The sequence below is a fragment of the Ursus americanus genome, chromosome 15, assembly GCF_024610735.1.
Source record: "Ursus americanus isolate L20-20 chromosome 15, mUrsAme1.1.p, whole genome shotgun sequence".
NCBI classification, from domain to species: Eukaryota; Metazoa; Chordata; class Mammalia; order Carnivora; family Ursidae; genus Ursus; species Ursus americanus.
Window position 1 is genome coordinate 54,029,806 of NC_142141.1, and position 24,956 is coordinate 54,054,761.

General features: G+C 39.1%; 1 protein-coding gene across 3 annotated transcripts in view; it reads left to right on the forward strand.

Moving 5' to 3' along the window:
- Positions 1-24,956, forward strand: part of DNAH5 (dynein axonemal heavy chain 5) — a 259,271-nt gene that overhangs the window by 89,541 nt on the left and 144,774 nt on the right. For all 3 annotated transcript variants that reach the window (XM_087867971.1, XM_045787153.2, XM_087867972.1), the window contains 14 exons: positions 3,337-3,502; positions 4,134-4,373; positions 5,632-5,822; positions 5,911-5,998; positions 7,534-7,667; positions 11,459-11,660; positions 12,211-12,446; positions 15,140-15,358; positions 16,392-16,454; positions 16,749-16,987; positions 17,732-17,972; positions 19,609-19,808; positions 22,723-22,876; positions 24,628-24,791. In XM_087867971.1, the coding sequence (XP_087724097.1) occupies positions 3,337-3,502; positions 4,134-4,373; positions 5,632-5,822; positions 5,911-5,998; positions 7,534-7,667; positions 11,459-11,660; positions 12,211-12,446; positions 15,140-15,358; positions 16,392-16,454; positions 16,749-16,987; positions 17,732-17,972; positions 19,609-19,808; positions 22,723-22,876; positions 24,628-24,791 (2,537 nt within the window). The remainder of the gene's footprint in view (positions 1-3,336; positions 3,503-4,133; positions 4,374-5,631; positions 5,823-5,910; positions 5,999-7,533; positions 7,668-11,458; positions 11,661-12,210; positions 12,447-15,139; positions 15,359-16,391; positions 16,455-16,748; positions 16,988-17,731; positions 17,973-19,608; positions 19,809-22,722; positions 22,877-24,627; positions 24,792-24,956) is intronic.

Below are 24,956 nucleotides of genomic sequence, written 5' to 3' on the forward strand. Positions count from 1 at the left end.
GTTCTGAATTGGGAGTGAAGTTCTTACTTTGTATTTTATTTGATGGTAAAGAAGTTTAATAGTTTATTTCAGGACACATCAGAATGTTCCTATGGTAATTGTATCAAAGTGCCATGTGCTCTGCAGCAGTGGAATGGAGGTGAAAGTCATTGGTGATGAGGAGGTAAATGAGTCATGAAGCTGACGTTTGGAGTAGATGGTCCACGAGCACATTAGAAGAGTCTCAAGATGAGTAATGGTGGGGCTTGGAAAGGGACTGGACCCTGTGACCAACCAAGAGAGTCTATTATTGCATGGGCTTATTGCCCAACCAGGTGGTAAATCACTGACTGTCTATATCATCTGTCTCTATCCCCATCCATCCATCCATCCATCCATCCATCCATCCATCCATCCATCCATTATCTGTCTATCTCTACAGAAGATCACAGTGCCACAATCATATTACTTTATACTTGTTAAATCTCATTCTTGAGAAACACGGAATCTCACAAGAGGGGAGAGGAATCTGTGAATTAGGGGCTGACTCTGGCTTGTTGCCAAAGGTGAGGAGAGAAGGAAGGCTGGCTAGAGCAGATTGATGTGAAATAAAGAACTCTTCATGGAAAGAAAGGCTGCTGATGAACTTTCGGATTATTTCCCCCACTGTTGGAGAAGTAGGTGTAATTTTGGTCTGCCTGTGCTGTTCCAGTTGGTTCCCTATCTTTATTTTATTTTTTTTAAGGCTTATAATCTTTTATTAGATTTATTTCTAGTTACTTTATATTTTTCTTGCCATTTTGCTTAGGACATTCTTTCTTAGTTTTCAGTTACTATTTTCTAAATTCAAGTATACTATACAGTGTTACATTAGTTTCGGGAGTACAATATAGTGAGTCAACAGTTACTCAGTGCTCATTGTGATAAGTGTGTTCTTTTTTTTTATAATAATTTTTTATAATGTTATGTTAGTCACCATACAGTACCTCTCTAGTTTTTGATGTAAAGTTCCATGATTCATTACTTGCGTATAACACCCAGTGCACCATGCAATACGTGCCCTCCTTAATACCCATCACCGGCCTATCCTGATCCCCCACCCCCTCCGCTCTGAAGCCCTCAGTTTGTTTCCCAGAGTCTATAGTCTCTCATGTTCATTCCCCCTTCTTTGTACCCCCCCTTCCTTCTTCCCTTTCTTCTCCTACCAATCTTCCTACTTCTTATGTTCCATAAATGAGTGAAACCATATGATAATTGTCTTTCTCTGCTTGACTTATTTCGCTTACCATTATCTCCTCCAGTCCCATCCATGTTGCTGCAAATGTTGTGAAATCGTTCTTTTTGATGGCTGAGTAATATTCCATTGTATATATGGACCACATCTTCTTAATCGAGTCATCTGTTGAAGGGCATCTCAGCTCCTTCCACAATTTGGCTATTGTGGACAATGCTGCTATGAACATTGGGGTGCATATGGCCCTTCTCTTCACTACATCTGTCTGTATCTTTGAGGTAAATACCCAGTAGTGCAACTGCTGGATCATAGGGTAGCTCAATTTTTAACTTTTTAAGCGTCCTCCACACTGTTTTCCAAAGTGGCTGTACCGACTTGCATTCCCACCAATAGTGTAAGAGGGATCCCCTTTCTCCACATCCTCTCCAACATTTGTTGTTTCCTGCCTTGTCCATTTTTGCCATTCTAACTGGCGTAAGGTGGTATCTCAATGTGGTTTTGATTTGAATTTCCCTGATGGCTAATGATTTTGAACATTTCTTCGTGTGTCTGTTAGCCATTTGTATGTCTTCATTGGAAAAGTGTCTGTTCATATCTTCTGCCCGTTTTTTGATTTGATTGTTTGTTTCATGTGTATTGAGTTTGAGAAGTTCTTTGTAGATCTTGGAGACTAATCTTTTATCTCTAGTGTCATTTGCAAATATCTTCTCCCATTCCATGGGCTGCCTCTTAGTTTTTTTGACTGTTTCCTTGGGTGTGCAGAAGCTTTTGATCTTGATGAAGTCCCACAAGTTCATTGTTTCTTTTGTTTCTTTTGCCTTTGGAGATGTGTCATGAAAAAATTTGCTGTGGCTGATGTCAAAGAGGTTGCAGCCTAAGTTCTCCTCTAGGATTTTGATGGCTCTCACATCAAGGTCTTTCATCCATTTGGAGTTTATCTTTGCGTATGGTGTGAGAGAGTGGTCAAGTTTCATTCTTTTGCATGTAGCTGTCCAATTTTCCCAGCACCATTTATTGAAGAGACTGTCTTTTTCCCACTGGATGTTTTTTCCTGCTTTATCAAAGATTAGTTGCCTGAAGAGCCGAGGGTCCATTTCTGGGTTCTTTATTCTGTTCCATTGGCCTATGTGTCTATTTTTGTGCCAGTACCATGCTGTCTTTGTGATCACAGCTTTGTAGTATTGCTTGAAATCCAGCAACATGATGCCCCCAGCTTTGTTTTTCCTTTTCAACAGTTCCTTGGCGATTTGGGGCCTTTTCTGGTTCCACACAAATTTAAAGGCTGTTTGTTCCAGTTCTTTGAAAAATGTCATTGGTATTTTGATCAGGATGGCACTGAAAGTGTAGATTGCTCTGGGTAGCAGAGACATTTTTTTTTTTAAAGATTTTATTTATTTATTTGAGAGAGAGAGAGACACAGCCAGCGAGAGAGGGAACACAAGCAGGGGGAGTGGGAGAGGAAGAAGCAGGCTCCCAGCAGAAGAGCCTGACATGGGGCTCGATCCCAGAACTCCGGGATCACGCCCTGAGCTGAAGGCAGACGCTTAACAACTGAGCCACCCAGGCACCCCAGCAGAGACATTTTAACTATGTTTATTCTTCCGATCCATGAGCATGGAATATTTTTCCATCTTTTTTTGTCTCCTTCAATGTCTTTCAAGAGTGATTTGTAGTTACTAGAATATAGATCCTTTACGTCTCTGGTTAAGTTAATTCCAAGATAACGTATGATTTTTGGTGCTATTGTAAATGGAATGGATTCCCTAATTTCTCTTTCTTCAGGCTCATTGTTCGTGTATAGAAATGCAACTGATTTCTGAGCATTGATTTTGTAACCCACCACATTACTGAATTGCTCTATAAGTTCTAGTAGTTTAGGGGTGGAGTCTTTTGGGTTTTCCGTATAGAGTATCATGTCATCTGCGAAGAGAGACAGTTTCCTATCTTTAATGCATTCTTTTACAGGATGCCTGGCCTGGAGTCACATAAGGGGTGTGGCCAAGATTGTTGGAGGCCAAAACCCATCTAGATCCTGAATCTGTGGCATTACTACTGTTACTGATGTGGTGTGAAGAGCTAGACAAACAAATATGACACTGTGTTAATTGTTCTTTTTTTGATAGGACCTTTGTGTAAAGGGTGCTCAGATACTAAATTTTAAAAGCTCATTAGTGGAGGAAGCAGTGAATGAGCTAATAAATATGTTGCTGGATGTGGAAGTTCTAGCCAAAGAAGAAAGTGACAAAGTGTCTAATGTGAATAGTGCTGATTCAAAAAACAAAAGTTCGGGTAAGAGATGGTGTCATGGAAGGGTCTTATTTTTCTAGGACATTATTGAAAACTAAGATTTCATTTCCTACGTAGTGATTGGTCTCACACTTCTGTAAACACTCTCCCAATTTTATAAGGACATTTATAAATCTGAAATTATGATTCTGAGCATATTGTCATTCCTCCCATTATTTTTTGTTAAACTGTACACGCATGTACCTTATCAGTAGAGTAGGATGGATGATGGATTAGAATTCCCGTTGGAGTACATCTGCCTATACTAAAGCAAACCTTTCGTGGGCCAGATGAGGTCACTGAGAGGCAGGGAAGGAAAGTGATTCTCCCAAGGCTTTATGGCTATTGATGGAAGAAAGAGCATCAGAACCCAGGTCCCTGAGGTCTGGTCTTGTTTTTACAGCCATAGCGCCTGTCTCTCCTCCTGTTTCCTCACATGGAGGAGGAGAGGCCTCCATCGGCCCACCTGGTGCCCCAATTTCTTCTTCTTATTCTTTGATGGATGTGCTTTCAAGGAAATCTGATGTTTAAGTATTATTCAACTTGCATGTAATTATCTTAATTTTCTTCCCTTTAATTGCAGTAGATGGTTCTCTCTTTCACCATCTCTCTCAATCTTCTCATCTTGTAACAGCAAAGAGAGAAGAAGGAAAGTCTGACACCTTGACATCATCCCTTAAGGCCCCGGCAGGCCTCCCGCCTTTGGCAACAATCCTGAGAAAGAAGAAGGAGACTGAGGTGTTAGAGGAGGAAGCCTGTGGGCTGCTGTCCCATTTCAACCACCAAAACATGGACGCGCTCCTGAAAGTTACAAGGAACGCACTAGAGGCCATCCGCAGGCGGATTCATTCCTCCAACACGACGAACTTCCAGGGTAATAATTCCGCACAGTCTGCCTCCTGGCAGGCTAGACATGGTTGCTACTTGTGTGTGTATGTGTGTATTCCTGTTATTCTTAAGAATTTTAAAAACCCACCATTTATTGAGAGCCTCCTTGTCAGTTTATACTTTATGAACTTTGATTATCCCAACAGTTCTATGAAGTAGATCTTATTAATCCATACTCTCCAAAGCAGAACATTTCTTTACTATTTTTGCATCAATTTAGTACTTTCCAGCCGGTTTGTTCATTCTTAATATGATCATCTTCTCTACGGCACAATTCAGAAATGGGTGTTGCATTTCCCAGATGAGCCGCAAAAATCCATCCAATCTAGAGACATTCTGAAATTAAATTTTAAATTAAAAACGAAAATACATTATTAATTAAAATTGCAAAGTGATAGGGTAATAAACCCCATTTTGAATATTGGCATTTAAGGGGAAGCATCTCTTATGGTTCAAAGTAGATGAATAAAAGTGGATACATTGAAGAAATTTTTGATTGGTAGCATGGAACCAAGAGTTCCACGCTTTTAGTTCCAGATAGTGCTTTTATTTAACCCAGGGATAGTATTAGAACTTATCAAGCATTGGTCGATATGCTGAATATTAAATCACATGTCTTTCCCAACTTTATATATTACAGGTATTTCCAACTTTGTAAAGTTACACACACACACTCACATTTATGTATTTATGCCTATGCTGATACTCACACCTATAGGCAACTTGAACAGTCCCTTGGATGTAAATGATGAGTTACGCCTTATTTCTTCTCCACTCTTTAACTGCTCCCAGTTTGGATTATATACACACTGTGGTAGAAGAGGCATAGGTTTTATGTGACATTCCAAACTGGTTATTTGTTCTGACCTTGGCTTATTGTGACAGCTCTTCTTGTTCTTCATGCCTCGCTTCCTTATTCTACATTTAACTAATTCGTTGGCATGCTGGCGTGTGGACAGCCTCATTTGCAGTGTTTTAGGTTACAGTTTCCATCATTAAGCCAGATCCACATAGTGGGTGGCCTTTTATGGAGAAGACCATATCAGCAGAAAGTGTGTTGGGTTCCACTGAACTGCTGTTATATTGAGCAAAATGAGTTCCCCCGCAGTTTTCATTCATCCCCCATATATTTGTCTGATAATGTATCTCTTATGTATTGTTCCAGGTGCTTTAATTTTCCTGGTTTAAAAGGAAATAGACCCCATTTTACATTCGTAAGTCTTCCCTCTTTTATGTTAACTCAGACAGTAAGAGTGCCGCTAGGCTGAAGCAGAGCAGCCCACCCATCTTCCGGGCAGGCATCACTCTGGCCATTCCCAACATCGCCGTGGTCCCTGCCCTGGAGGACCTACAGCAGACGCTGAACAAAGCCGTGGAGTGCATCGTCAATGTCACCAAGGGGGTTAGACAGTGGAGCAGTGAGCTGCCCTCCAAGGTGGGTGTGGGATGAAGGCTTCATTTCATATGGAAGCTGCTGCTTTTATGGATGGGACTGAGCTGAAAAATGTCCTTTTACTTTGTAGAAAAAGATGCAGGAGAGAAAAATGGCTGCTTTGCAAAATAATGAAGACAGTGATTCTGATGCTGAAATGGGTGAAAATGAACCTCAAGGTGAATGTTTCTTTAGTTCTTTCTAACTATTCATTGAAAACCAACATTGATGGAGCTCAAATGGATTTTTTCCCTCCGTGTAATTCCTAACTCAGTGTTGATTGGAATATTAATCTACAAGCCAGTTTTAAGTTAATATATTATAAAAATCCATGTATTTTAATGGCTCTAATATAAATCGTGTGTCTTTAGTGTATACGTCACAGATTTGGCTGTCTCACTGATTTCTGTCCACTGTAATGCTAGGAACGGGGAGGATAAGAAGGACTTCAGTCTCATGAAGTCGAGCACATGAGCAGGGGGAGAGGCAGAGGGAGAGGGAGAAGCAGACTCGCTGCTGAGCGTGGAATCCAATGGGGCTTCATCCCAAGACCCTGAGATTATGATCTGAGCTGAAGTCAGATGCTTAACCTACTGAGCTGCCTAGGGACCTCCAAAAGTTGATAGTTTAAAGATTATAATGTGGCAGCTCTGAAAATCTGCTAATCTTCCCCCCGACAAGAGTCTGTTGTTACTGTTTGTTTCGTTATTGGCTGTATTGACTTTCCGGGACTAATTCTGTAAAATTTGTCTTTCCCGTGGTGTGCACTATTATAGTCTCTGATTGGTTAGTTTGAAGGTCAGCTATTGATTGCACAGAGATTTCCTTAATCCTTTGAACCGTTAAGTCTTATACCCTTTGCTTGGGAATGGTATGGGTGCTGGAGCACCCTGAAAGCTCAGGAGGTTTTCAATACTGCCTTAGCTTTTATTTACTTGATTGTGTAAGGCCCAAGTAAAAGATTGGGGCATTTTAGGTCTTTCCTAGGCATGTGGATAGCTCTGTACAGATGCATGACTTTCTAGAACCCCAAGGGATAGGTCAGGGCTTCACAATGCCCTCTGTGGATATCCCATTCCCCGGGTCTTTAATTTTTTTGGTCAACCTCTTATTTGCCTCAACTAATATCATTGTCTCAGTCATCCGTGAAGTTAATTGTTGCTGAGTGTTTTTTAACAAATACCTGTGGTGATAAGGATTTTTTTCCCCCTTACTCAGTGAGTTCTGAGTCAGGTCAAGTAACAATAAACTCTGAATGGGGCATTTCCAGAGAACTTCCTGATGGGTCAAAGAGTGACAATTCTCCGGCTTCTCTAGGAGCTCCCAATGCAGTCTGGCCCCTTTGGTGACTGCTAGGCTGTGGCTGTGTTTCTCAAGGCGACCACATTGCCACCGAGGGGGCCGTGGGCCTAAGGAAGTTAAAACACCTCGAAACTCACTATTGGTACCACAATTTTAGCATTTTTTTCTGGAATAAAGAAGCACTACTCGGCTTGTTGCCAGCTTTGGTTAATGTCCAGAGTCCTGAAAAACTGATATTGACAAATGTTCCTCATTTTCAGTTGCTTTTACAAAGGATAAGATTGTCAGAGGTTCTTCCTTTACAGAAATGTCTTCCTTTCAGAAATCCCCCTCATCATGTTAAAGCATACTCCCTATGCTGTTGATATAAACTTTTTTCTCTCTCTCTCTCTTTCCTTTTTTTTTCTTTTAGATACCTTCGAGATAGCATCTGTAAACTTACCCATTCCTGTACAAACCAGGAACTATTATAAGAATGTGTCTGACAACAAAGAGATTGTGAAACTAGTCTCTGTGCTTAGCACAATCATCAACTCCACCAAAAAGGTATGCCAGAAGGACTTGCCGTCAGAGCCCTGCACTTTGCAGTGTGTTCCTGTGCGAGGTTGAAGGTCACAAGCTTGTCCTAACAGCCTGTGCCTTAACCATGGTGCCTCTGGTGGGGAACTATGGAACCTGGCATGTGTTTGGCAAACGTTTGTTTAACTAAAGATTTTTCTTCCTAGATTGCAAGGTGACAAAGAACAATTATTCCTATGTTTCATATTGTGTTCTAATGCTGTAAACCTATGTATTTACTGATTGAGTACAAATAGACCTAATCGTTAAAAAATTTGATATGTTTCAAAGCAAACTGGTGTTGCATTTCACTTTCAGAGAATCAGTGATACCAGTACTGACTAGTATCATTTGAAACATAATAAGATTTATAGTCTGTTTTTCATATTTGTGTAGTCAGGTAAATATCAGCTGAAAATTTATGTGTATTGCCACTTGGAAATAAGATAATACAGAGAACAGACCAAACAGTAGTGTTATCGGTACAAACTTATACTCGACAGGGGTGTAAATTCAGGTTAACTTTTCTTCCAACCTGCTCTTCTCTCAGCTTTCCTTTTTCTGTTCAGGTGAATTGGTTCTTGCAGAACAATTCAAAACCCTGAAGTCAATTTCTACTTAAAAAAATCTATATTCACATTGCCCCTAAGACCTGTTGACTCTTCAAAAATGTCTCTCAGTGTTGAGGGAATGGTTGTCACTCTGCAAATACATCTTTTCTGTTAGTCAGTTCTAATAGAATGAGCTTCATTTGTTTGAAAACATTTTGAAAAGCTGCCATTGCTGTAACCATGTGAAGAAATATTATTAAGTTTAATTTTCATGTGTTCCTGAGGGAACTGGAAGCTTTTGCATTTATGCATTTTCAATTTTCCCTTCTTAATATATTAAAGGCCCTATATTTAATTTTGCCCTAGGGACAGTGTTCACATAATTCAATTTAACAAATATTTATCTAGTGCTTAGTTTATCAAGCTCCATATAAATGATAAAGGTAAGTAGTCTATAATGATAATAAACATTCAGATCTATTTTTGAATGTTGCAGTAATCATGGAAAATACAATAAAATAAATCAATAATGAAGCTCATTACTTTCTCTGAATATAAGCATCCATGATTATGAAAATCGAAGGGTAAGTCATAGTAGTTGAAATTAGCATACTGCTGGCGACAAAATGCTTATCTTTATATTATTTCTGTTACGTTTGCGTTTATATTATATGAAGGAACTGTGCAAATCTCAGGCACTTAGAATAACTCGAAGGACTTTTTTCGGATTGATGAGATGCACAAATTGTTTCCGGAAGAATAAATACACACTTAGTCATCGTACTAGACATGGCCAGCCCTTTGCAGCCAAGGACCCTTCTGGGTGATTCTGCCTCAACCATGGAAAATCCTATGATCCCAGCCCTTTTCTTCTTGCCACAGCTGATTGGATCAGAATGTAAATCTGACCTGCATTCAGCAGATCCATAAGCTAGCCATCAAGCTTACAACACTGCCTGCCTTGAAAAGATGAGCTGGACTGAACCATCGAAATCACCTTGGCAGAAAAATAACTTGAGCAGAACAGCTCTACACATGTAGTTCAGGCAATTCTTCCTTGAAACTCTAGGTTACTTCCACCTTATGTATTTTTTATTTATTAATATACTTTTGACATTAAGCTTTTACTTTAATTCCCGTATAGTTAACATACAGTGGGTTACCTCCACTTTAAAAAGTTCCAATTTAATAAAGAGTGACACTGTCAGAAAAGATAAATGACAGTCTAAAACTTATTTAGTTAGGGTATATTCTTAATATTATAAAGTCTAGGGTGTTAAAAGAGCTCAGGATTCTGGAATTTCTACCCATTTTCAGGCAACTTTGATAATCTGTAATTCATTCTCAAGACATCATATGATTGTGAATGAATGTCTTCACGCTGTTGAAATACATACTGGGTATGCATGTCAACATCTCAGCCCAAGCCGGGGGATAGGTTTGGTTGGAATAAGTAGTGGCAGGCTTAGCTTTGTGCATTTTAATGGGTGGGAATTCTCAATAGCTATGAAACCTGAAGCACTGTGAGGGACATTTCAGCTGCGTGTGGGGAGTGGTGGAGTAAAGCTGCTTGGTTTTCGTACAGGTTGGTAAAATTTACTGAAGTGATTGGGCCATTTAGAATGCTGTTGGTAATGCCATATTTTTCCCCCCAAATAATGGCATTTTCAATTCCATCTCAGTTTAAAAATTTTTTCTCATGTAGCTGTAACTCTGAAATTATAAGCCAATAAGAAAAGTCGATTCCCAACAGGTATAAACATTAGAAATGAGGAGCCAATTCTTTAATTACTTGTAGATGATAATGATTATCTTCATGTAAATCCTCAAGGCTAATCTAAAAAAAAAAATGGCCCAATGAGAGTTAAGTCGTTAGCTGAAAGATCATTATGGTCATTTCTGCTGTAATACAATAAACATATTCCTAAAAATCCTCTTTTGCAAGGTTGTATGTTTACTATAACATGGATTATGAGAAAAAGAGGTTTGAGGCAGACAGTCAAAACCTAGAAAATTTTGTAGTTACAAAAACTATGACAATCACAGTAAAATATTCACCCATTTAATAATGGTATAGTGAGTAAAGAGCTTTATTATCAAAGGTGAAAGAAACTTGGTGAAAGGTGGGTGTGAGAAACAGTTGAAGCTGCTGAATTATGGAAACAAGGATAAAATATAGAAAGATCAGGTTGGACTATGCAAAGAACATTCTCAAAGGAAAAAGTTGTGTGGAAGGCCTGTGCCCCTCCATGGCCTGCTGCTTTAGCTGGTACAGAACAAAGTGCTGGGAAAAATAGCATCTGATGTGACCTCATAATGTTGACATCCTTCTCTAGTTTACCAAATGTGAGTGAGACAGTTGACCTCACAGAGGCACACTTTATAGCAAACAGGACTGCTTTTTAAAAAATCAATTTTTTAAAACTTATATGCCATCCATAGCCAGTTATAAAAACAGTAGAAAAAGATTCTTTTTACAATAATCATATCATTGAAAAATGTCCAGGAACATACATGATAAAGGGTGTGTGAGGTCTCTATGAAGATTCCCATAACAGTTAACAAGTAATTTAAAATAATTAGAAGATTTGGAAAGATATACTGTGTTCCTGGATGGGAAGATTTCATATTGTACAGATGTCGTCCCAATCCAATGGGTTTATACATTTTATGGGATTCCATGCAATCTTCCAGTGCAGTTTGATGCTGGATATATTATGTTTGCCCCTCCAGATCTTATCTCTACCCTCTGACCTTTGGGAACAAATTAATAGATTTCCATTGAGGCTTTCAATAGATTTGACCAATGAGAGACTCTTGGGGGCGGTGATGATGGGGGGTGGTGGGGGGTGGGGGGGGAAGAGAGTGACCTCAAAGTGATTTTTTCCATAGCACCTTGCTTTAATAAATAATAAATAATTAATAAATAAATGATTTTGAACTGCGGTTTCTGAACAAAAGGCCAGCTCCAGTCAAGAGGCTCTTGTCCAAAAGAGTCTTTGTGGACTCTCTTTTTCTAGTTTCTAGAAACTATCCCCTTCTCCTTTTGGCTAGGAAGGCTAACAGGTTGATGTTACTACTCTTGATCTACCGTGTTCATAATGTATCTAATTCCAGTTTTGTGGATTTTAATAGATTTGTGGGAACCAACAGCAATCGAGCAATACTCACTTATACATCCATTTTCACATCTTTCCTCTCAACAGAAATCTGTTATTTGTATTCTAGGAAGTTATTACATCTATGGATTGCTTCAAATGCTACAATCATATTTGGCAAAAAGAGAAAGAAGAAATGGTTATGATGTTTATTACGAAAAGCCCCTTGCTCTCTGAATTTGAATCTCAGATTCTCTATTTCCAAAAGCTAGAGCAGGAAATTAATGCTGAGCCGGAGTGCATCTGTGTGGGTGCTGTTGCTCTGTACACAGGTTGGTTCATTTTCTCACAGGCAGTCATAAAAATTCAACAGTATTGTTCCGTCTCTTTACCTAGATTAGCATTCCAGAGAGTTCTAGCTATCTTTAAGATTGAATTTCCTTTTATGGGCCTCATGTTTTAAGACCAATTTGTAGATTTGTTTTTAATTCCCTTCTGCATAATTATGTATTCTGGACTATTTTGAACACTTTGCTGCTAAACCTTGAAAATAAATGCTAATTCAGAGAAAGAGGATGAGCATGTTGTATTTGGAATTAAAATTTACCCTTCCTTTAGTAAATAATTATAAACATTTGAGGCTTATCTCCAATGGTTTTGATAATGTACTTTTTTTTTTTTAGCATTTTGAAATACATTCCAAATTGTTGTAAGACAAGCTTCGTAAATGAATATATAATAAGTAGGAAAATCTAATTTTTTCCCAGTTTGATTTTCTTACACGCTACAGGGCTGTAAATTGCAAAGTATTTATTATTGGTGAACAATAGCACCCTGTCTTTTCATACTGGTTCAAAATTTTCAAACATTTGGGTTTTACAGCTGACTTAAAGTTCACTCTGACTACTGAGACAAAGGCCTGGATGGTTGTCATTGGCCGTCACTGTAACAAAAAATACAGGAGTGAGATGGAAAACATTTTTACACTTGTTGAAGAATTCAATAAGAAACTGAATCATCAGATTAAAGACCTAGATGATATTCGCATTGCTATGGCAGCACTGAAAGAAATCAGGGAGCAGCAAATCTCCATTGACTTTCAAGTAGGACCTATTGAGGTGATTGATAATCATTTGTTCATTATGGAAATATCTCCACATGTTGAGTGATATTAGCTGAAGTATTGACAAGGTCTGGTCTGTAGTTACTGATGGATGCTTAATCTAAGAACAATTTCTGTAATGATGATACCTAACCTTATAGGGTACCTTCTGTGGGCCAGTTCTGGTCCTTTACATGACATCTAAGGTTCCTAATTGCAGAGCCTGGGATGAGGATTTCTGCACAAGTGATCTATTGATGAGTGCCCACAGGAGAAGGGGGTGAGGGAAACAGGAATGATGAGTTTGGGTCAGGGGTGGGGTAGCTAAGTGAGAGTGTGATTGTAGCTGTAGACTGATTTCTGCTAGATCCACGGGCTGCTCTGGATCATGAGTTATACCACACAGTTGGTCCTATCTTGAGGGAAGGAGGACTGCCCTTTATACCCCCAAGTCAGTTGGTCATTGACCATAATCTCCCCATGAGGAGGCTGCCATTTAGCTGAGGACAGTTTTCCTGGGAAAGAGGCAGCTGTGATCCCTACAGACAGCACTCCTAGCAGTTGGGACTTGGTAAACAGGACTTGGCTGGAGCTGTAGGAGAGGAAAAATTCATCCTCTACCCTTCAAGTTCTTCTCACTGGTTTAAGAATTAAACTGACATGAGACAGATCAACAGGAGAAAAATCAAAGTTTTATTATGTGTATGTAGAGGTCCAATAATGAAGTTGAGACCTAAAGAAATGAGCAAGGCAGGCAGTTCTTATGCTTTTTAGGCAAAGAGACAATAAATGTGTGAGCAATTGACAGATCAAAGAAAACTTAACTTTGGGAGCTTAATTGAAGTAAGGAATTCTAAATGGAATTTGGGCTGTGGTAGTAAATTACTAAAAAGTAACAAGGGTTGTTTACATAGCTTTCTCAGCTCTAAAGGTCCTGTCTCTGGTGATTAGGATGTCTCTACCTCCTGGTTCAGAGAAGGTACCTTTCACATCTATTTTCTGCTCTCTGGAGACAAAGTGGGGCGGGGGGGAGGTCAGAATGTTCTTTTTACATTACCTGATTCTTAAGTGACTCTTATTTAAAATAATCAGTGTGGCAAAGTAGCACATTTTGGGGTGGCCTGCCCTTGGTCCCTACAAGTGTTAACAGTGTCCGTTCATGTATTAATTTTGTATTGACTCATTTAATCCTTACCAAACACCTGTTTTAACATAAGGAAACTGAGGGTCAAAGAAGTGATGCAGATTAGCATTATACATTACTTTTGTAATTGTACTGTATCATATTTTCTCTTCTATATGAATATGTTTGCTCAGGAATGGGTTACTATGTTATTCTTTTTAAATGAGATCAGTATAATTATAGCATTAAAATAATACTAGAAAAAATATCTTTTTATCACACCATAACTTAAATGTTTGGACTTAAATTCTGATGGTGAGGATTGTACACTAGTCCTATTTTCTGCATCCCTCTTTGAATTTTGGAAAATGTCCAGTTACCAGGAAAATGAATCAATGAGTCAGGAAAATCATATGGTCCACTGTACCCTTCTTGGGAATTGAAACATAAGCTTAAGAGTCCCTGCTTTGTGTAGAACCAGGAGCATCGCTGGGGGTTTGAAGAGGAGGCCCAGTGACTGACACCTGTTTACCCCTGTCTGTGAATTCAAACAAAACTATAGTCAAGTAGTCAAGATCAAACAAACACCTAACTGGCATCAAGATCAAAACCTTTATTCCTGATAGAACTTATTTGGAAAATGGGGCTTAGTGTACAACTCCCGTATTCCCATTACCGCCCAAATCCATACACACACTACCAAATCCATACACGTCACACTTGTGAACACTATATCCCAGAATTGTTGAACCAACTCACATATCAGAGGCAGCATTGGAAAGCTGCAGGCCCCTCTGTTACCCTGCTTTTCTTTATTGGTACTGGGGGGCAGACCAGAGGGATGCATTCAAGGTGGAAGAAGAAAGAGGGAGAAAGACACTGGGCTAGATTTGCCCAAATCAACAGTCTTTTCCCCAAATTAATGATCAGGCATTCATTCTACCTGTATGGGGAGAACTAATGGTGGGAAAGTAGGGCAGGGATATTTAGGGAAAATCCTTTCTCATGAAAACCAATTTTAATCTTTTAGCCAAGAGAGTAGTCTAGGATTTTGCATCTTGAGTGTAATGAGTTGGCTCAGGCTTTGATACACAGGTTCCCTCTTGTATCTTACTATTGGAACCTCTTACCAACACAATGAAATGAGATAGAGTTAAAACCCTGATTTATTTTATAACCGTAATATTAGCAGTTAGATTATTTTACACTTTTCATTTAGTTGATATAATTTCAAAGTCTGGAAATACAATTTAGGGACCTAAGTAAAAATACCTTTTATTTGTGTAATGATTTATAGTTTTTATAGTGTTCTAAATTCAATTAAAATGCTGTTTTTGATATTTGCAAAAATCCTGTGAAACAGCCAGGGAATTTGCCTGATTTTACAGATGAGGAAACCAAAGCTTAGGGGCTCAGTTGCTCATTTGAGCTTTTATGGTTTTCAAGAAGAATCATAGACCTCTCTAGGAAGTTTCCCTAACATTCTGATCTTTTCCAGTCTAACGCTTTGAAAAATGTTTTAATAAATGAGTGTGTAGATTTATGCATCCGACTGGCAGAAATTAAATTTTCCTTCTTTTGTGTAGGAATCCTATGCCCTGCTTAACAAATACGGGCTTCTGATAGCAAAGGAAGAGATGGACAAAGTTGATACTCTGCGTTATTCTTGGGAGAAGCTTCTAGCACGTGCCAGCGAAGTTCAGAATGAATTAGTCTCACTGCAGCCCAGTTTCAGGAAGGAACTTATTAGCACCGTGGAGGTTTTCCTCCAGGACTGTCGCCAGTTCTACTTGGACTATGATTTGGTACAACTCCAGCTTTTTCTGTTTGTATTTTTGGGGCAGAGTGAACAGAGCATGCAAAGTGTTTAAAGATTGTATGTCAAGTTTAATGAAATTCCCTAGGAGTGGAAATTTTATTTTCATGGAAACAATCTAAGAAATAGGAATTTAAAAAGTGTTGTCCATGTTATATCATTGGTCTGTTCCTGGGGTGGTTTGATAGCTTTCTAAACTTGTGTAGACAAATACTATTCACATATGGTTAAAACAGTCCTCCTTCTATAGCTTTCCTTTGTTCACAAACATAGAGTACCCAGCAGGTGCCAGGCACTGTCCTTGGTGCTGAAGACACAAAGTGGACAAGACAGATGGAGTTCACGTTTTAGTCATTCATTTATGAGTTTTAATGCCAACTCTTCTACTGGGAATATGTTGTATAATAAGACCCATTTCTAGCCAATTATAATATACTACAGGAAGATAATATGTAGAGTGAAGGGTATAGTTTGTGCCCATTACATAGGAAAAACACACCAAACCACAAAGTTAATAAAGTTATGAGATTGAATCCATACACTGACTTCATAGATGAAGAAGCACAGAAACCCACATATTGAAGGTGTTCTAATGTAGGAAAGAATGTTAGGAATGTTAAGATTATAGGTCACTTTACAAATAGATATGAGAATGGTAAAATCTGTGAGTTTTGTGGCATTAGTGTTTTAGTTCAAAACTAGACATTATATGGGCTTCCTATAGAGGGCTTATTGACCCTTCTTTGCCTGTGTCACTTAAGAAATGAACAGTAATTGTTTTTAATTTTCAAAATTTCTTGAAATTTACAAGTTTTGGTATTATTTAGAAGTTGTGGTATTTTTAGACTTGAAATAATTTCCAAACGAGACACTTTCCTGAGTCCTTTTCTACAATTAAAAAATGAAGTTTCCTGTCATTGATGTGACATGCTTGAAAGCTAACTTTGATGTGCAAATACTTTGAGCTCATAAAGTCCATAGGCAACACTTCATTCTATTTTATGTTTAACTTTTTGTTTCAGAATGGTCCAATGGCCACTGGCTTGAAACCCCAGGAAGCCAGTGATAGGCTTATCATGTTTCAGGTAATCTTTTTGATTTCTTTGACCTTCTAAACAACCAAAACCTTAATGTGTTTTAGATACGTACATTTTTTTCCCTTAATATAGAAAGGTCTATTGTGGAATATTTTTAAAAATGTGATTTGGGATGATTATAATTGGAGTTAGTTTCTATGTAATTAGCTATAGTTATTTACTATTCTTGCTTGCTTGTGCTCATAGATCATCCACATTTGCTTATTTTCCAATTTTTTTGACATTTACATGTTTATTCATGTGTAAATCATCTTGTTGAGTTTTCACTTGTCTTTTCTTTAGAATCAATTTGATAATATCTACCGGAAATACATCACCTATACTGGAGGAGAGGAGCTTTTTGGGTTGCCAGTTACTCAGTATCCTCAGCTTCTTGAAATAAAGAAGCAATTAAATCTTCTACAGAAAATATACACTCTGTACAACAGCGTCATAGAAACTGTAAACAGCTATCATGATATCCTTTGGTCAGAAGTGAATATTGAAAAAATCAACAACGAACTTTCAGAGTTTCAGAACAGGTGAGAAATGAAATGTTTAGCACGCCCAGAGCTATCGAATCTCAAATGCTTTCTTTTTTGATAGGCTGTCAAGTTCTCTTCTCACCCCCAGATGTTTTGAAAGCACATCGTGCTGCATTGCTGTTGTCTGTTGACATCACCCTTGCCAGACACTATTTATTAATTAGCCCTGTGTGTGCATGGTGAGACGAGCATATCCTTTAAACCTGGATGAATCTGGTCAGGGACTTTTCCGCATCTTGGAGAGAGCTGATCTCTATTTATATTACACTTACCAACATTTGAAGATTATGTGAGATGACTTCCTGTAATAAAAGCAAGAGCCCTCTGATTTTTCTACATCCTTTTAAGTGTTGAACCCAAAGAAAATAGAGGGTCATTTGTTGTACATTTTTCGGTTGACAGCCTGATACACTCTGTTGTGCTTTGTACTTAGAAGGCTCTTAATACCTGTTTGTGGAATTGAGTTGAATTGGGAGGCACCTCTATCTTTTAAAATAATGTCTTTCATTCCTAGTAAATTTTTATGAGGGAGTTGGAAAAAAACCTTTCCTGGTTGGGAGGAATAATTTTCTATAATGTAGAAGTATGTTATATCAACGGATATTGTCTGAGTCATGAGATATGAAAATGTGGTAGGTATTCAAAATGACTGTTTTTGATAGAAATGCCAGCAGGCAGTCTTGGACAGGATATACCCAGGCTCATCTTTGAATAACCACTCATGGTGGCTTCACTTTGCAGGTGTCGGAAGCTGCCTCGGGCCTTGAAGGACTGGCAGGCTTTCTTGGATCTGAAGAAGACCATTGATGATTTCAGTGAATGTTGCCCGCTCCTGGAGCACATGTCCAGTAAGGCTATGATGGAGAGGCACTGGAAAAGGATAGCTGCTCTCACTGGGCATAGTCTGGATGTGGGGAATGAAACCTTTAAGTTAAGAAATATCATGGAGGCACCTCTTCTGAAATACAAAGAGGAAATAGAGGTACAGTTGGTAGAAAGCATGATGTGGTGGTGGTGGTGGGGGGGGATTGGATGGTCCCATGGGATTTATTTTGATAGTATTCCTACATTATGGGATGTTGGATCAGTAAACCATACTAAGACAATTAAAACTCTTTTCTGGGCATTCAGCTCTTCATTCCTTCAACAAATGTTTACATGACAGTTTCTGTGTTAAGTGTCGGGGACCTAAAGATGCATTTCTGCATTCGTAGATCATTAAATAATTTCTGTAGTGAAATAATTATCCAAAGAAAGGTATAGTTACAAGATGTGGTAAATACCATTGAAGTAAAAGTATCTGCTCTATGACAGCCTATAGTAATAGGCTCCACCTGTTTGGTTGTGGGGGGGGTGATAAAGGTAGGGAATGCTGGGGTGCATGTCCGTGACTGCTGGGGGTGTGTGTCCATGTGTTTGTGCGGTAAGGCAGGGAGAGGCTTGGAAAGTGCGAAGAAGACAGTGTCAGGCAGGTGGGGCAGCACGTGTGAAGGGTGTGAGGTGTGTTTGGGAAACCAGAGGAACGCCAGCATGGCGAGGGTGTGTTATTGATTTTGGTCTTCGGACCAATGGGGAGCCATCTGGGAGATGTATTTTGAGCAGAGATGACAGGGTTGGAATTGCATTTTGTAGAGATCACTGTGGTAACTGTGTGGAGAAAGGATTGGGGGAGGGCCAGTGGGAATGATGGGAAAGTCAGCTAGGGGGTTATAAGAATATAATTTAATTTCCTCCTCTCGTACTGCATCGATTTGGCTCTAGAGTTAAATTAGAGACACATTAAATTTTGAGTCTTTGATTAGAGTTTCAAAATTTAAAAGGTTATTACATTATCTGTTTTTTATCCAAATGGAGATATAATTGACATATAACATCGTATAACTTTAAGGTGTATCATGTATTGACTTGATACGCTTATATTTCCGCATGATTGTCATTGTGGTGTTAGCTAACACCTCTGTTGCGCCACATAATTGTCATTTCTTCTAGTGGTGGTAACAAGTCTAGTCTATTAGGAAGTTTAATATTTATAATATAGTGTTGTTATCTATAATCCCTGTCTTGTGTATTGGATCTCTAGGACTTATTGATCTACTGGTTGCAAGTATGTACCCTTAAACATCTGTCTTATTCCCTCTCCCTCCCCCAGCCTCTGGTAACTACCATTCCACTCTGAGTTTGGTTTCTCAGATTTCCACATATAAGTATAGTTGATATATGTATTCCACATATCATATAGTATTTGTCTCTGACTTATCTCACTTAGCCTAATGCCCTCAAGGCCCGTCCACATTGTCGCCAGTGGCAGGATGTCCTTCTTTCTCATGGCTGAATAGTGTTCCATTGTTGCGTATCTTTTCTGTCATCTTTCTTTCTGGAAGAGTTTGATGGGAAGTTTTACAAATTAAGGTTCTCTTGTCTAGTAATAGCTCTATCTTCACCTCCTTCCCTAACTGTGTATCTGTATACACATGCACCATTTCTTACATTGCATTTTACAGCATGGAAAGGTACGGATGAAGCAAATAGTGCTTCAGCTTCACCTTTGCTGAATCTAGACTGTTCAAGAAGGATGTGTGGCTTTCATGTGATAAAACGAGAGCTTGCAATTTTAATAGGACATCTGTATCAGTGCTGTGAAAGAGAGGGACATTGAGCAGAAGCTGAAGCAGGTGATGAACGAGTGGGAGAGCAAAGCATTCACCTTTGGCAGCTTTAAAGCCCGTGGAGAGCTCCTCTTGCGGGGAGACAGCACCTCAGAAATCATTGCCAGCATGGAGGACAGCTTGATGTTGCTGGGCTCCCTACTGAGTAACAGGTAGGAAGTCTGTCTGTCTTACCCCTGAGATTCAGGAACCATCATAACGAACATTTTAAGGGAAATTCATTTTTAAAATGCAGCAATAGCCCCCGTACAATTTATTTAACGTTAAAAATCCTTGTTATAATTTTAGCTTTTGGCACAGCATGTATAATCCTGTTTTTATTTCATTATCCTCTATTTGTGGGATGTGTCTGAGACCATCAACTGGACAAAATAATGCAACATGTAATTAGCCACTTGGATCTTGCGGAACATTTCAACTTTGCTGCTGACAAGCCTCACCGCGCAGCTGACAGCTCGACAGGCTCTGGAGTCCAGGGGAAATTAGGCTGAGTTTCAGAATAATCGTTCTACTTGGGAAATCGTTGTGCCAACATCTGTGGACTAGAAACTCTTAGTTGTGTACATACTTTAATGAGATGACAGATTAAGATGGAGAATGAAGTGAACTCATAAAGAGAAGTAAAACAGCACAGACCGAGACTAGTCTAACACTTTTGTTTGACCCTTAACAGCAAAGCCATCGTGCTTTGGACACATGAGCCTTAGACTCATGAACTTAACATTCCCTTGGTTCATTGCTTTCTTTTGCTCCTTGCGAAATAAATTTTTGTTCTCCAGCATCTTCTCAAATACATGGCAATAGAGTAGCATGTGGGTATCACTGAGATAGGAGTTTATTGCATTCTGTCTTTCAAATGTCACTCTATTCTGTGGGTATATGTGTATCAATAATTTTAATGTAAGGATTAATAACCCCTTAATACTGTTTAGATAAAAATTTCTCTTCTTCACATTTACTTGGTACACTTTAGTGTTTGAAGTGAGTAATATGGAATATAAAATTAGATCTTAGAGATTTAGACCATTGGTAACCTTGACTCTCAGCTGCTTAGGATTTGCCAGTTTTAATGAATTTGGTTGTGACTCAAAGCCAAGTAGAATGATGGATAGGTGGAAAATAACACACTCTAGGCAGGTAGAAAATGTACATGTATAAATTAAGTAAAAATTATCTATGTGGGGCACCTGGGTGGCTCAGTGGGTTAAGCATCTGCCTTCAGCTTAGGTCATGATCCCAGGTCCTTGAGATCAAGCCCTGAGTCAGGCTCCCTGCTCAGCAAGAAATCTGCTTCTCTCTCTCCCTCTGCCTTCCATCTCCCCTGCTTGTGCTCTTTCTCTTTGTCAATAAATAAATAAAATCTTTAAAAAAATTATCTATGTTAGGGATTGGTCAACTATCCTTACCAATGACATTGAATCCACAGATAAGAGCTGTGCGAGGAACACATAGTCGACACAAGTTTATTAAACAGCTACTATGTGCCCTGTGCTCTTCTAGGTGCTATGGGTAGAAGAGTGAATAAAACGAAGACCTCCATTGCTATGGAACTTCATTCTAGTGAAAAGCATAAATTAAAAAAAAAAAAACCCAGAAAGATGTGGAATATTAAAACAGTCTGTTTAACAATTAAGACTATGGGAATGAAAATTTTATTCACAAATATGACTAATATACAAGAAGACTTCAAGTCCAGTCTGTTAGAATAGAGGGATCAGTGAGGGAGAACAGCGTAATCATTTAGGATTTTGTCTGCAAGTAACGGAAGCACCACATACAACACTGCTCGCGTCAGACTGAAGTTTGTGTGTCTCTCACATAAAAGAATCTGCAGGGTTGATGAGAAGCTCCACGTCCTCCTCGGGGACTCAAGCTTTGTCTGGCTCACTTTTCTGTCTTTTCCAGGTGTGGCCCTTCTCCTCCATAATTCCCCTTCTTTCCAGTGCTGCCGCTTCTCATCCAGGAGAGTGGTTCTCAGCCTTGGCTATATGCTGGACACACCTCGGGAACTTACATCCCACTGCCTGGGCCACATCTCAGACTGGTTGAATCAGAGTCTCTTGGAGGTGGGACCCAGGCAGGCATGAGTAGTTTTTAAGGTCTGCTGGATGATCCCAGAGTACGGCCAAGGTTGAGACCTACTGATGCGGAACTTCGTCCTGGGACTGCACATTGCTGCAGAGGAAGCTGGGAAATTCAGTAGTGTAACTGGGCAGCTCTGTGTCCAGGGGAAAAAGGGGTTCTCTATCCAAAGAGAAGGAGAAGAGACTTTGCAAGACCACTATCAGTTTCTGTCTCAAGAAAAAAAGGGAAATAGGTTAACTGTGGGAGAGACTGAAAAGTGGCTTTCAGAGTGTACCTGCGCAGATGTGTAAGCCCTAACACACCCACACTCGCACACACACACAAACATGAGTGAGTAGACATGAGTGAATGGGAAGTTGGAAAGAGCCCCAGGAAAGGGGAGGCTAGAGAGATCGCAGGGATTGTCATATTTGAACATTGAATTAGTTGTTTGATGTCCTGTGTCCCTGTAATTCTCCATGTTATATGAAAAACCAGAGAGAGTCTCTGGAATAGGCACAGATGGTCAGCAGAAAGGATAGCATTCTCTTGGCTGTAGCAACAATGACTCAAAATTTATTACTCTAGAAGTTGGGTAGAGTCAAGTCTCACACCTGATCTGCTCCTCAGATGACACACCTTCTCCCACCGCCCTGTGCTCTGGATCAAGAAAGAACAAGTTAAACAATGTCCAATAAATAGTGATGAATTTGTGACTTGGTAGCATTATTTTAAAAACCAGCAACAGGGAGTGCCTGGCTGGCTCAATGGGAAGAGAATGTGACTCTTGATCTCAGGGCTGTGAGTTCAAGCCCCACGTTGGGTCTAGAGATGACTTAAATAAATAAAACTAAAAAAAAAAAAAAAAAAAAAGCCAGCAACTTAAAGTCCTAAAGAAATAGGTAAGAATTAGGATACAAAATCTTTTAGTTTGAAAACAATACCAATGAAAAGAAAACACCAAAAAAACCCCTCAAATACTGAGTGTATTTTTCATTTTAGGTACAATATGCCATTCAAGGCCCAGATTCAAAAGTGGGTGCAGTGCCTTTCCAACTCAACAGACATCATTGAGAACTGGATGATGGTGCAGAACTTGTGGATTTACCTAGAAGCTGTCTTTGTGGGAGGAGATATTGCTAAGCAGCTGCCCAAGGTTTGAGAATTTTCCTTAGGATTTCATCAGGGTTTTAACTTAGAGAATCATCTAATAACTAATAATTCCTTTAAAAATGCAATAATATTTGTTGAGCCACACCCTGCCCAGTCTTTTTTTTGCCATTGAACTGTTTTTCGAAGAGTAATTGTGGAGAAGAAGGGACGTGAACGCTAGAGAACTGTGCCATTTTGTAGGAAACAGAGGGTTAAGAAAACAGAGGATGAATGCATGCATAATTGATACACTTCAGGTAATTTGAAGGTACAATTTGAACAGTGTAGAATTATGGAGTTTGTTATCTCGACAATGCGAGGATAATTTGTTCTGCTACTACTGACAGTTTAAAACAACCCACGCTGTACAATATACCCAATTATATCTGCACTGGAAAACCGGGGGGTGGAAACAGGCAGGAAAAATCTCCAGAACAAAAAAGGCCCTTTTCTTGAGATTGTGGAGCATGTTTCTCTCATCAAATTTAATCATCTCACGGGAAAGATGGAGTGTAGTATTTTGAAATTTTTATAAAAAAACATTTTTACCAAATCTCAAGGATTCTTATTCAATTACCTTAAATTGTTTGCAAAATTATAATGTTTCAACAATAGGCTTGAGTCTTAGAAGCATGATGATGTGGAGTGTTCTCTTTGCTCAGGCTTCCTACCTTTCCCATGATGAGTTCTCAATTTCATTATAGAAGACAGATCTGTTAGTCAATGTATTTTTCACCTACCAGTGAAATATATCCACACTGAAATTCTAAGTATTTATATTGGCTTTTATATTTGGGCATGTGTTTCTTCTTGCCAGGTGGAGGAGAATCTCAAATTGGACCTAAGAGTGGAAACTTTTCACATACAATATTGAAGGAACTGGGTGGGGTGTCTTGTTCTCATGTTTGATGGTACCTGCTTATTGGTAAACTATAGAAAGTTTTTGGGAAGAAAACAAAAATTATTTCTACTCTCTCAAAGTAATCTGTGCATTTTCCATTTTTTTCTTGAAAAAATATCTATGTTTAAAAATTTTACAATGTTAGGGTTATACTCTAATTTTGTATCTTATTTTTATTCATTTATTTTAAAGATTTATTTATTTGAGAGAGAGAGACAGAGTATGCAGGTCGGGAGAGGCACAGCACAGGGAGTCTTTTTTTTTTTTTTTTTAAGTCTATTTATTTGAGGGATAGAGAGCATGAGTGGGGTCAGAGGCAGTGGGAGAGGAAGAGGGAGAAGCAGACTTCCCACTGAGCAGGGAGCCTGATATGGGGCTCAATCCCAGGACCCTGAAGTCATGACCTGAGCTGAAACCAAGAGTCAGATGCTTAGCCAACTGTGCCACCGGGGCACCCCATAATTTTATATCTTATTTTTAAATGTTTGTTTTGTTTTTGAGATATACAAACAATTCAGTGCTCAGAGTTGAAAACTTGAAAAACACAAAATTCATTTTATTTAGAGATAACTGTCAAAAACCGTTGGGAGTGTTCTTCCCTTCCAAGCTGTCTTATATTGTATTTTCATTTCTGTATCTGTCTTCTTTTAGTTAACATAATAGGGGTACCTTCTTTAAGAGAGGGGGTGGGATGGAGAAGGAGAATTGAAATAGAGCACGTGTGACATTTCAGGCATGTATAGTTGGGGTATCCAGACTGGTCAGAAATCTGTCCTCAGGGGAAGGTGTGTGAGATGCTCTGTCCTTGAGATCACAGATGTGTCCAAGTGTGCATTGTCAACTCATTCTTGTAGGAAGCCAAGCGCTTTTCCAATATCGATAAATCTTGGGTGAAGATTATGACTCGGGCTCATGAAATACCAAATGTGGTTCAGTGCTGTGTTGGAGATGAGACCATGGGGCAGCTATTACCACACTTGCTGGACCAGTTGGAAATGTGCCAGAAATCCCTCACTGGGTAAGTTAACTGGCCCGGCAAAACCTCCCTTAGCATCCTAGAGAGGAACAGGACTCGAGGAACTAGACAGCATTAGGCATATTGATTTTCTTTTGCTAAAACTTAGTTCACGTCTGATGTTGTTGCACAGATAAAACTGGTAGCTTGGTGCCTCACATCCTTGGC